Below are 13,041 nucleotides of genomic sequence, written 5' to 3'. Positions count from 1 at the left end.
TGACAGATGAGACCTCCAAAGATAGTTGGCACAAATATAATTTGTTTATAAACAAAATAATAATGGTTATTCAAATCAATGTCCAGCACTTCAGACGATAATAATATTCCATTTTAAACTCACTCACAAATTACTAATCACAGTCACAATAACTATTTGTTATTGAGGATTAAGGGCAGTAAACATCACAATATACCAATTTTCATAGCGATCAGTTGACCACTTTAGAAGCTGATGCACTGCAGCACCATCTAGTGGTGAGTTACAAAAAAAATGGATAGCATAAAAACCTTCTCCATGAGAAAACACTTTGAAATGCCAACTTTAATGGCGATCGGTCAAATGGTGTCAGAGTTTATGAATGTCATACATACATACATACCAGCATCCTATTTTATAAATAAAAATAAATAATCAGTCATTATGATTTAAAATGATTAATAATACTCAAGTTGACAAATTTTATCAGTGAGATCAACAAAAAAATTTCATACTTAAAATTTTACTCGTTTAAAGAAAATGCATTGCCAGTTATTTTTTTTTCCTTCATTTTAGACCTCTTTTTTTATATGGTTTCATTTATATTCCTCTCTTTTTTTATTTTAGCGAATTTTTTTCGATAAATCATTCTCGGACTGCAATGAATTGTCAAAAAAGAAGGTTTATTGAATGATAAAAGTTGATTTGATAAATATTTGATATTAGTGAATATTGTGATATTCAATCTAAAAATGAAAGTTGTTATTGGAAAGGTAGAATCGGCGGGCAAGAGGCTGATGAGTATTGTGCGTGACTTGTTTCCCAGCGCGGTGGTGCAGAAGTACCTGCTGGAGAAGTCGCGGATATGCTCCCAAGGTCGCAACGAGCGCAACTACCACGTGTTCTACTACCTGCTGGCCGGCGCCTCGGACGCTGAGAAGCTTCTGTTGCACCTGCGCAGCATAGAGGAGTACCATTACCTCAGCAAGGTAGAGCCACTCGACGAAGTGTGACGTCACGTCCACAATCTTGTTTTATTCTGCAGGAGGCCACCGTGTTGTTTCGACTACCAAGAGCACGCCACCATCGTGTTAGTTTAATTTTTACTCACTAAGAGTGCAGCCATAATTTATCATTACTGTGGCACCCACCATCTTGACATTTGGGCACCATCTTGTAATTGTGTAATTACTTAGCTAGAAATTCGGGGAAATAGTTCAAAATTCATCAGAAAATAACTTATTAATATACTGATTTATTCGATCAGTTCCTGTCCTTGGTTCAATCACTGGACGACAAAATTGACAGGTTCGAGAAATAGAACACCACAATTTATTTTAAAAACATAATTATATTACATAATTTCTATTCTACTACAGATACACTTTGACTGGAGACAAAATTTTTATGTTTTTATTTTCAAGCTAGTTTCATTTTTAGATAAGAAGATTTAAATGTTATTTTTTTTTATGAATTGTGTTAATGTATTATGCATAGGGACAAGAGATTATGGTTTTATATTTAGGAGAAATTCATTTTTAAAACAGGAAATTTTGGTTTACTGTTTTTATTTTTATTATATTGTCTTTATTCCTTAAAAAAAAATAATACCAATACTTAGTTCACCGAAAATATTCACATTTTTGATTGACACGTGATGCACCAGTACAGTAAAATCATTTGTAATAAGCATCTCTAGAATAAAACTGCTTGTAAAAATAAAAAATGTATCTGCAAATGGTGTGTTTGAAACATGTGCCATCATTAATGTAAAAACTAATGTTAAGTGAAGCAAAATTTAACATTAAAATATATATATTTGGTTTCCCACACCATTTAGGTCATACATTGTGGTACTAAGTTGATGGTTTCTACTATTTCTCACACATTTTATTGTATTTAATTTTTATCTTTTGTTATTTTGTACAAATATTTCAAGAATTAAATTTTTCTCCCCTTTTCTCTTTTTCTGATAGTAGTTCAAATTAAACCTATTTTGCTCAGTGTGCATTTTTCATTTCTCTCCCCTTCCCTGTGAAAATTGGGGCATAAGCAATTATGAAATATTGATTCATGATTAATCTATGGTTAGTGTTTTAAATGGATTAGCCATTGACCGATCATACTAACATTTTAATTATTATTTCTGAGTACACATTTTATTGTATTTTGTTTTTACAGATTATATGAAATTAAATTAAATTAAATTTTTATGATTTAACTCTTGTGAGTTTCCGGTTGATTTCATGTTTTTAGTTACATTTTGGCGGATGTTCCAACGCCCGTTGTTGATTGAGTGTTTCGGTTGTTGGCAGAGTGGGTGCTACACCCTGGACAACGTGGACGAGAAGTACGAGTTCTCGCGCCTGAAGCAGTCCATGGAGATGGTCGGCTTCAGCACGGAGAAGCAGCGCCGGCTGTTCGCCGTGCTGTCTGCCGTGCTGCTGCTGGGGAACGTGGAGTTCCAGCCGCGCAAGTCGCAGGCGTACCACCACGACGAGGCGGTGGCCGTCCGCAACCCGGACGCCGTGGGGCTCATCTCGCAGCTGCTGCGGGTGAAGCAGGAGACCCTGCTGGCCGCCCTCACCGCCAAGAAGGCCAAGGCCTCGGGCGAGACGCTGGTCATCAACTACCGCCTGCCCGAGGTGCGTGGCCCCCCTTCCCCCCGGCGACTGCCGGCTCGGTGACCCGTCGGTTCTGTTTTCATTCCCGGTTGATGGCCTTTTAGACATTCGAAACTCCCGCCAAGTGCTGTTGGACCTGCGGGATGTAGTTGTAAAACATGGCAGTACGAGACTAGGCGGTAAGCGTGTCTGTGGCCTCATTTTGGGACATAACTCAAGCGTTTCTTCCTTACCTCGTAAGAGAACTTCGTTCGGGCGCAGCTTGCTGTCAAAGTGTCATAAGTTGCAAACGAAACACCGGTTTGTCAGCTCGATTCCGGTTCTTAAAAATCATATCTCTGATCTCAGTTTTATGTTAACCTCCACTCATTTTCCAGTCACACCAAGGATACAGCATTTTATAATAAATTATGTGTTTATTTGTTTAATATGACTATCAGCATCCTGCTGTATCGTAATCCATCAGACAGGTGGTAGATGGTCACATCACTAATTCCAACCCCTGGCACTACTCAAATTTGTGAGCGCTGACTCTGTACCCAAGTGGTTTGGATTCTAGGTTAATATTAGAAGTCATGCCATCTTTAGTGTCTTCAGTCTCTGTGCATATTTGTGCAACATATAACCCTATACCTTAACAGTATGTCTGGCAACTGGGAAAACTGGAAAGAGTCGGGGAATTTGGTGGATAAGAATTGCTGATATTGAAGAGTGTTAGGGAACATCTCGGTCAAAATAACTCTCTAAGTGATAAATGAAGAATGACACTGTTAACTTACTCCAAATTTATTAGTGACAATGACTTATAACTGTGACTGTTTATGGTTATGTAAATAAAAATTTAACTAATGACTATTTGTATTTTGAGAGAATGATCTTGAAATATCAGGGTTGGAAAAAAACCACTTTAAAAAATACTAAACAACCTGGTATTTGTTGTGGTTCAAACCAGTTTTTTTTGTATAACCAACTTTTTTTTATTATGTTAGTTATTTTGGTTTTCAGCATGTTCAAATGAAAGCCATACAACATCCTGCTTTCTGCCACTCATGTTGAACCAGAAAAGTTATAACATCAAATCTGCACATCTGACTGGGACTTAACCACAGATAGGGTATTTCCCCACAGGACCAGTATTCTCCATAGAATGGGTGTTTCCCACAGAATAGGAATTTTTTTAATTATAAATTTATTTATTTCCTCTTTTTTTACTCTCTGTCTACAAGTCACTAATTAATTAAATTTTACAAGAGTATTTAGCTTGATATAATTTACAACTTATTAATATAATTTAAATGATAATACCCTGATTAGTATATAAATTTTTGTTCTAGTAAATCACAAGAAACATTAATGAGGTAACTTTTGTTGCTATTAGAGTGGACTCAGATTTTTCATTAAAAAAATTAGATATTCTATTTAAAAAGATATATTATTTAAAAAAAAAACCTTTTCTTTTTTATGAAAACTATTTGGTTTAAACCATAGTTTAAATCTTGGTCTAAACCATTGTGGTTTTAGCCAACCAACCAACCCTGTGAAATACTAAAAATTTATCTTCTAGCTTTACATGTTGGAGGGTTTCTGTTGTAGAATAAATATATACTGTATGAGCTTGAAAGAAAAAAAATAACAAACCTTAAAGTGTTATGCAATGGAAAACTATCTCAATAATTCTAAGGTATTTGTGTGGGAAAATTTTTTTTAGTGTATATTTTACACAAGTATTTCAAATTAGGTTTTCTTGCACATTATTGGTACAAAACAGTCTCATGTTCCAAGTGTTAACTCTAATTCAATAACAAACTGTATGTACGTATTCTTAAGTGTTTGGATAAACGTTGCAGTTTGGTAAGTACGTTTGTGTTTCCTCGGCAGGCTGTGGCCGCACGTGACGCAATGGCCAAGTGTCTGTATGGGGCTCTGTTCGACTGGATCGTGCTGCAAGTCAACCACGCTCTCTTGTCCAAGAAGGACACCCTCCGTGATCATCAGGGAAACTCCATTGGCGTTCTGGACATCTTTGGTTTTGAAGACTTTGGTCTTTGCAACAGGTAAGGAAGGAGGCCCTGAACATCCCTCAGTTTGGCTCGCAAAACAGATGACGTTGCACGGGATAACTTGGCAGGTTTAAATTAATTTTACAGCTATTTTACTGGGTTCCCGCAGACAGGAAAATACTGGACAGGTAGTTGAAAAGCTGTCGTGAAAACCGGGAGAAAACAGTTTAATTGTCAATATCTTAAGTACAAAACAGTAGCCCGTCAGTAATTTTTCACACTGTACGTGCCATGTCGTAAACAGTTTATTTTAACCATAAATTTATATGCTGTTAGCAATTCATATAAGGTTTTTACTGACATTTATTAAATGTAAGGGATACAAGCAACCAAGTAATAATTTGAAGCTGAATAAAATACATAACAATAGATCTTTAGCCTGATCACGCTTGATAATCCATAATGTATCATTCAGAAGTTTGGTAAAACAAATTTATGCGTTATTTTTCGGAGATTGGCTGTGTTGACTACAGAGTGTTGATGTAAATTAAAGTGACTGTATATTGTGCAGGAAAACATCGAATGGTCAATTTTGCATGTTATGTTTTGTTTGTTGAAATGGGTTTTGATAGTAATTTGTATTGTATATTATATCTCTTAGTTTGCCAAACATGCAGATGAGACAGGGAAAACCCAGGGAAATGAGCTGAAGTAATAAAGTGGGAACCCTGTTTTAGGCCTGGCAGTTAATTTTTTTTTATTGTACGGGAAGTATAAAGATGTGTTTTATCGGTCACGCGATGTTTGCAGAGCTTGCGAAAGTGTTGTGTCGTGTGTAGCTTCGAGCAGTTCTGCATCAACTACGCCAACGAGCACCTGCAGTACTACTTCAACCAGCACGTGTTCAAGTACGAGCAGGAGGAGTACCGCAAGGAGGGCATCCGCTGGACGGACATCGCCTTCATGGACAACACCCAGTGCTTGCAGCTGATCGAGGGCAAGCCCAGCGGCCTGCTGTGCCTGCTGGACGACCAGTGCAAGTGCGTGCGGCGCGTTTCTGCTGACTCGTCAACATCGGGGTTGTTGCAAACAACAGTTCCCCTCTCCCCTCCCCCTCTTTATTTCTTTTCCGAGACAGTGTTGTTTAAAACCTTTGAGGTTTTCCGATTTTTTTTGGGTCCGGTACCGGTTCCTTTAAAAATACCTGACCTGGAACACCCTTTTTCAAATCTTTGGTTTTTGGTCCTGGGTATTTTTTTTGTACGTTTCTGTTACGTTACATATTGATACGTTTTTTCATGCTGAAAAAATATTGGAACACTTAAAACTTAGAACTGTTTAAACTCAAACATTGCCAGGTATACGCTCTTTAAAACGGCTTGCATGTCAGAGGAAGTTTTTTTTTTTGTGTTTTAATATCTCATTGATGTGGTCCCCGGACTTTTGCTATACACTGTCACCAGCAAAGTCAAAATTTGGTTTTTAATTATTACGTTAAGTAGTGATGGGTCGAGACTCGAAAAATCGAGCGAGTCGAGTCGAGCCGGCGAAACTAAACTCGACTCGAAAACCGAGTTGATTAAGATCGTGTCCTCGAGTCTCGTCAAAGTTTAGTTTTTGGCTCGACTATAATGTTGCACAATTTCCAATAGTGAAGGTAGGTACTTATCCGAAACCATGCACTTTAAAATAAAATATAATGTATTATTTAGGCCTACCTAGTGGAAAACCTCTGATCCAACACTGAAAACCTTGAAAACGAAGTCGGAAGATTATTTATTTTTGATCGTGTGTAACCGCAAACAGTGTATCCCATCCTTCAATATGCACTTAATATTTATAACTGCAACAAAATACCTTTATTTAACTATAACGGAATTTAAAAAATGTTCTCTAGATTCAGTCATGAACAAGACCACGTTAATATTTGGGCAGCTTTGGAAGTAAATAATATTTACTACTAAACACTAGATAGCCGCCATTTTAACTCCGGGCCAATGGCCTACGTAAGTCATCATACAGCCAGGGAATGTTGCCACTTTGGCAAATTGATATCAACAATAATTGAAATCTCCAACCAGTTTTCCATGGCCGAACGGAAAATTGAGGCTCCTGAAGTTTATGTTTACACTTGAGTTTGCTTCGCCGGCGTCGTATTAATCATAAACGGTTTAGTATTAGTGGAATAGATATGTTTGTACGGACTGGGACGTCAAAAAGTGACGAATAGAAATCAAAAGCAGAGATTTGGGAATTTTTTGAAAAATTTGATCATCAGACAGCTAAATGCAAGTGCTGCAAAAAATACAAGACTCAGTCATCATCAAATTCACGTCTGATTCGTCACTTGGATGTGCATTTTCACTTAAAGCGTCAGTATGAAGATTAAAAAAAAATACAAAAATCAAAATGTGTAGGGAAACCTTATATAATTCAAAGTTTTCATATTTAATTACATATATTATATTGAGAAATATTTAACTTATATTTATTTCGCTCATCATTCTGCCACTTGAACCTCGCTAAGTTTGACTCATCTCAACAAATTTCCATGAGTTCGGCTCGAGTTCGACTCGAAGACAAATTTCTATGAGTTCGACTCGAGCTCGACTCGAAGATAAATTTCTTTGTTTAACTCGAACTCGACTCGATGCTGAAATAGGGTGACTCGACCCATCACTAACGTTAAGCTTTGCCATCAAATCTACAATTAACATTGTTAGATTTTCACACAGAGTATGCAGGTTTTTTTATCAGACCATCAAATGCAGACTTTTTCGTACTGTTTACTGTTCAAAGCAGTGTTAAAAACTCAAAAATGTACTGTACAGTGTAAATAATTCTTTAAGATAACACTGAAAGTTGCACACCAAAGAATTAGCCAGACCTAAAAATGGAGACATAAAACGTAAGGCAACTTTGAATATCTAAACTGAATTGAATTTGAAATAGTTCTGTAAAAGTTTTATTTCTGTAAGTATGATCGTTTGGTCTTTAATGTGTCATGTGTCAGTAATGAATTTTTTTTTGCAAAGAACTTTATGTGTACAGTATCTGAAGTATTTTTTGTTTGGCTGGGAAAGGGGAGAATTTATGAATACTGGAAATTATAGTAATCTTTAATAATAACACCTGTTTTGCATTCTTTTAGAATAGCAGGCAATTACAGTGTATTTTGTTCTTCCGTTTCAGTTTTCCAGGTGCAACCAATGAGACATTGCTGCAGAAGTTCAATTCTGTCCACAAGGACAACAACTTCTACGAGATCCCACAGCGCAGGGAGGCAGCATTCATAGTCCGGCACTATGCTGGGAAAGTCAAATATCAGGTGTGTGACCGAGAGTTTGTGTGGTAATGCAGAATTCAAATAATTCTGTAGTACGTTGCTTCAGTTTATAATAGTCCTAACCAAGGTCTTTTCCTTGAATGATTGTTTTAGTTGTTGTGTCCAAAAGTGTACTTTGAAATGCATAACTGAAACTTAAACCTTTTTTTACTAATTCTTTTTACAAAGCTGGCAGTCTGAATCATTATCTTCGTATTTAGATTATTTATATTATTTTTAGGTTTTTCTGTACTTATAATGTCATTTTGTGGGTGTCCACAGGTTAATTGTCTGTAATGATTTTGGTTTTACGGCATGTTTACTAGGATTTTCATATCATTAAATAGCGTCCAATATTATAAAGTTATTTCACTGCCTACCTCATTTGTAAAAAAAAAAATTGCTAAGTTTTAAGGTTTGCTGGGTAACCGTAAATAAATACTATTTAGAATTATTTGCAGCTAACCCTTCATTACTACTTTGTCAACTTTATGTTTGTTTACTTAGCATCTTTATTTTTTGGGACATCACATTGGCAGGGGAGGAAAGTGATAAGTACGCGTGTGTTTTTGCGATTAGTTTGGGAATGTTGGATTCGGTTTCGAAACACGTACGTAACTGCAGCTCCCGGCGGGGGTGTTCGATGTTGTGGTTTCTGACGCTCGTCGAGCGAGTGGTTTCCGCACCTGGTCTGCGGTGGCGGCAGTCTGTGAGTCGCGACGTTGTTTCACGCCAGGCGGCGGAGATGCGCGAGAAGAACCTGGACCTCATGAGGCAGGACATAGTGGGCGTGCTGAAGAACAGCAGCATGGCGTTCGTGCGGGAGCTGGTGGGGGCGGACCCGGTGGCCGTGTTCCGCTGGGCCATCGTGCGCGCCTTCTTCCGCGGCTACTTCGCCTTCCACGAGGCCGGCCGCAGGCAGCGCTCCGGCAGAGGTGCGTGCCTTCGCGGGGCACATTGCCGTACTTGGTATCGTTTCGCTCATTTTTTTTTTTTTTGATGTGACAACGTCTAATAAATCGATGAACGCCGGCTGCACGCACGAAAAAGTGTCCCACTACGGATGTCCCACTATGGATGTGTCCTGTTTTCTCATTGTACGCATGCGTGGCATCTCTCTTCCACTTGATTGGAACGACCATCGATTTGACTTTTCAATCATATTTTCGTAGTTTGAATTATTAATATTATGTAATTTAACGATCGTCCACCGATTTTCAGCACAATCGGTACTTTTTTTTTTGTTGCTAATTTCTAACATTAAGAGGCCGCTCCAGTGTTTCAGGGGCACTACGCCAACCCGCGCTAACCTCGTAAGATTCAATGCTATTTTCATTTTGCTTATATTAACTGATATAGATTTCGAAATGATGCTTGCTTGATATGTAAGACAACGATGCTCTTATCAAAGCCCCTTTCTTCAAAAACGTGCAGAAATTATGGTTTTATTCTAATCTTTACTAATAATGCATAAGTGTATTGTCTAGGTTTGAACCATAATTTATGCACGTTTTTGAAGAAAGGGGCTTTGATAAGAGCATCGTTGTCTTACATATCAAGCAAGCATCATTTCGAAATCTATATTAGTTAATTAGTTATAACCAAAATGAAAATAGCATTGAATCTTATGAGGTTAACGCAGGTTGCGTAGTGCCCCTGAAACACTGGAGTGGCCTCTTAATGCTGTTTGAGCTAATTTTCTAAATAAATGATTTTTTTTTTCCAGCAAAATTATGTAGTTTAAAATTTCAAATTTGTAAAATATCCTTCGTAAAATGCCAAGTCCATACAACTGGTCATTTCTGATAACATGAGGATGACAGGAGTGCCACTGCTTTTAAATAAATATTAAAACTTGTATAAACTTAAATACTTGTGTAATAGCAAGATAAAATTTGTGGGGACATTTCAGAGGTGAACACATTACAATTATTGCCTAGTGTAACTAAGCATCTTTACAAAATATTAGAAACTATCTACATAGTAGACTGTTGTACAAATTCTGAAGGTTGCTTACTGATCCAATGTTTTTTGTTCATTCATGTATGATTAATTGTAGGTGGAGTGGCAACTATATTTCATGAAATTTTTTTTTGACTGTTGAGTCATATGTATGCTCTTCAAAGAAATTTTTTTTACAACTACTGCTTCTTTCTAATTAATGAAGCTGGCTTTTCCAGAAAAATATGTGTATACATCTTGCAGATATTGTGTGTGCTTTCCTTCTCTTTGAATGTATTGCATTTGTTATTTTTTTTATTACTACTACGTGTGAGTTTATATAAGCAATTTTTGTTGTGCTTAGAAAACTCAACTTCTACTACCACGGTGAAACCTCACTTTTATGAGTACTGTCAATGACAGAGAAGATATTTTCTTAACCACGAGTACTCATTATATTTGAATATTGAAAAATAATTGAATACTTAAGTCTAAAGTTCCCACACGTTCCAGAAATGTCTCAGTGTCACATCTCATTTAAAAAATTGTGTGTTGTAAAGAAAAAGAATTAGTACCTATTAGTAAAAATATTGTAGCAAATGAAATTATGAACAAAAAAGGTCTCTACTAAATTTTACCTTTAACAGTTTTAAATTCTGTTAATAAGTCTCTACAAGACATGCAGTTGTACTGTACTTTGCATTCTCCCGCTCTGCATTGGAACTGTCACTTAAGCTAGTTTAACTGCTGCTGTTTGATTTCTGAACTTCGGCACCAGATGTGACAGATAGGACTGCTGTAAAACTTTTGGTATGTGGTGGGAGAGAAGAAGAGAAAGAGAATGCGGTGAGTTTTACCTAAGGTCCCTTCCGTTTCCTTCCTCTCTTACCTGTGGCTGCTATCAAAGGTAGCCTCCTCCTCCTCAGTCAAATGCCTGGCCCCCTCCTTTCTGCATTCTTTACTTCCTCCCTTTGTTTTTTATGAAGCGATACCCAATCCATTTCACTGAAAACTCAAAATTAAAAAAAGGGGGGGGGGGGGGTGGTTTGTCTGTAAAGTCGGTTTACTGACTATAATTTTACGTGATAATGTCATAAGAAAACATTGATGAATAATTGCATACTTTTTAATTTTCAAATATTATTTACAGTTTTTGCAAATTTAATTTAAATAAATTGGTTAAATATAATCGCGAACAATTAGTTAAAAAGCCCGCCTTAACCTGTTTGATATTATAGATTTTCTCGCACGGTGGTTGGTCGGTTCTTGCACGCTCGGCTCAGGTGGAACGTGACAATTTTTCGTGCGTGCAGCCGGCGTTCATCAATTTATAAGACGTTATCACATCAAAAAATACTTAATGCTTTTGTGCTGCAGCAGTAAAACTCACTTTTCTTTTATCAACTAAATGCTGCTTATGGTTCCGAAAAGCTCTCACAAATACTTTATAATTTTTTTTATGTTTTGTACAGTCAGACTTATTATGCTTTACGAAACACATACACCTTCAAACATCTCATAACATCCTTACTCGTATTTGTGAGTTTCGTCTGTTTGATGTTAGTGGTACATCGTGACCTCGCTGGAAATCAAACCTGAAAACATTGAATCACTTTATTTAACTTAAGCTTGTAAAGTGTGTAAAAACTAAGATTTAATTTGAAGCCTTAAGAATTGAAAATGGTCTTTAGGATATTAGGAAATAGATAAAAGATTAATAATTAAAAATAAGTTAATTTAATGTGTTTAACTTGTAAGTATAAATAAATGCATATTTGTGATCACTTTATGCATGTTAAATATTTTTATTTCAGATGGATCGAAGCCTGGAATGGCTCAAAATCGGTATCGTAACCACACACCAAATGAAAATATTATCAGGTTAGTATTTAATTTCCTCTCTTGTCACCCAAATTATATGTTGCAGGCATGTTAAGAGAGTTCGTGGTGTGTTCTTGTTTCTCATTGAAGTGAAATTTCAGTGTCAGGATTAGTGCCAATCACCCTAAATAAATCAGCTTAAACCCAGTAGTTCTATATAAAGAGCAATAGAATTAATACTTTGGAATAATTTCATCATACTTCATCATATGTTCATTTTTTTTTTCCATGTTAGTATATACATTTCTAAAAATTTGAATGGGAGTAATTTTTTTTAAAAGGTTTTTATGACATTTACAGTTAATGTGTTGTTAAAATAATGTTTTTTTTTTTTTTTTTTTACATTTTTCGCAGTTTTAAAGATATAGTTCAATTGTTTCTCGATTTTTGACTTTCGTATTAATTTCTTGTTGTTTTCCTGTAGCCATCTTGTGACAGTATCAGCAGTGAACCTTACTATTAACAGAATTGCGTAAGTCATCAACCTAGTCTATTGCGTGAACAAACCATTTAGTAGCATTTAACATTTTATTCACAAAATGTTAATTGCTGATAGCCTTTTTTCACCTTTAATCTTTCTTACTCCCTCAACCATACTTGTGCACACAACAGTTTCATTTAGTTCCTCTTTTCATTTTAACACTTGCATCTATATGTTGGCATGTTAGTGGATATGCAATTTTCAGTTTTTTGGTTTGCGAATGGCATTTTTACACCCTTTGTACTGTTTGTGCTGTGTGTTAATGTTTTTACCTTTATTGCAAATACTTTCGATAGATAAAAAAAAAAGGTATATTGTTTTGTTAAGTTTTCACGCTTGTGAACATGTTTATTCGGGCCTTAGTTTGAGGAATACAATGTGTGCTGAAAGAAGAAATTGGGAAGAGATTTCATATGTTTTCAATTCTGCATGAACTGGTATTTTTCCGTTTACTTTCCTGAAGTTAAATGATTGCAATAATCCATATTCATTAGATTGCTCTGGATTATTTAGTTGCAGTGAGTGATAGATGAGTTTGGGTGTTGCAGTTTGATTTTTGGCTAATTTTTTCTCTCCCAGGTTAGGTCAACCAAACAATTTCTCGAAAGCCATTGGTCTATTTTTTCCAAAACAAATTTGTTAAATTGATATTGCAGTAGTTTTGTCAGAAATTTGTGTTGGAAATGAAGTAAATGATGAAAGACAAATTCAACACCCTGGGCTATTATTTGGTTATTAGCTATTGATAAGTATTGCTTACTGTGAGTGATAATATACATGTGACATTGGCGAACTAATCACACAGCTGTT

At 36.2% G+C, this 13,041-nt stretch overlaps 1 protein-coding gene across 4 annotated transcripts in view; it reads left to right on the top strand.

The window, feature by feature from the left end:
- The window catches only part of LOC134542227 (unconventional myosin-IXAa-like), a 79,559-nt gene that overhangs the window by 11,669 nt on the left and 54,849 nt on the right, over positions 1–13,041 (top strand). For all 4 annotated transcript variants that reach the window (XM_063386315.1, XM_063386312.1, XM_063386314.1 and 1 more), the window contains exons 5-11: positions 806–968; positions 2,295–2,624; positions 4,482–4,657; positions 5,443–5,643; positions 7,796–7,931; positions 8,665–8,863; positions 11,684–11,750. In XM_063386315.1, coding sequence (XP_063242385.1) covers positions 806–968; positions 2,295–2,624; positions 4,482–4,657; positions 5,443–5,643; positions 7,796–7,931; positions 8,665–8,863; positions 11,684–11,750 — 1,272 coding nt within the window. The remainder of the gene's footprint in view (positions 1–805; positions 969–2,294; positions 2,625–4,481; positions 4,658–5,442; positions 5,644–7,795; positions 7,932–8,664; positions 8,864–11,683; positions 11,751–13,041) is intronic.

Source organism: Bacillus rossius, assembly GCF_032445375.1.
Source record: "Bacillus rossius redtenbacheri isolate Brsri chromosome 4 unlocalized genomic scaffold, Brsri_v3 Brsri_v3_scf4_2, whole genome shotgun sequence".
Lineage (NCBI taxonomy): Eukaryota > Metazoa > Arthropoda > Insecta > Phasmatodea > Bacillidae > Bacillus > Bacillus rossius.
The sequence above is the reverse complement of the archived record's forward strand: the minus strand, read 5'-3'. Positions and strand labels throughout refer to the sequence as shown.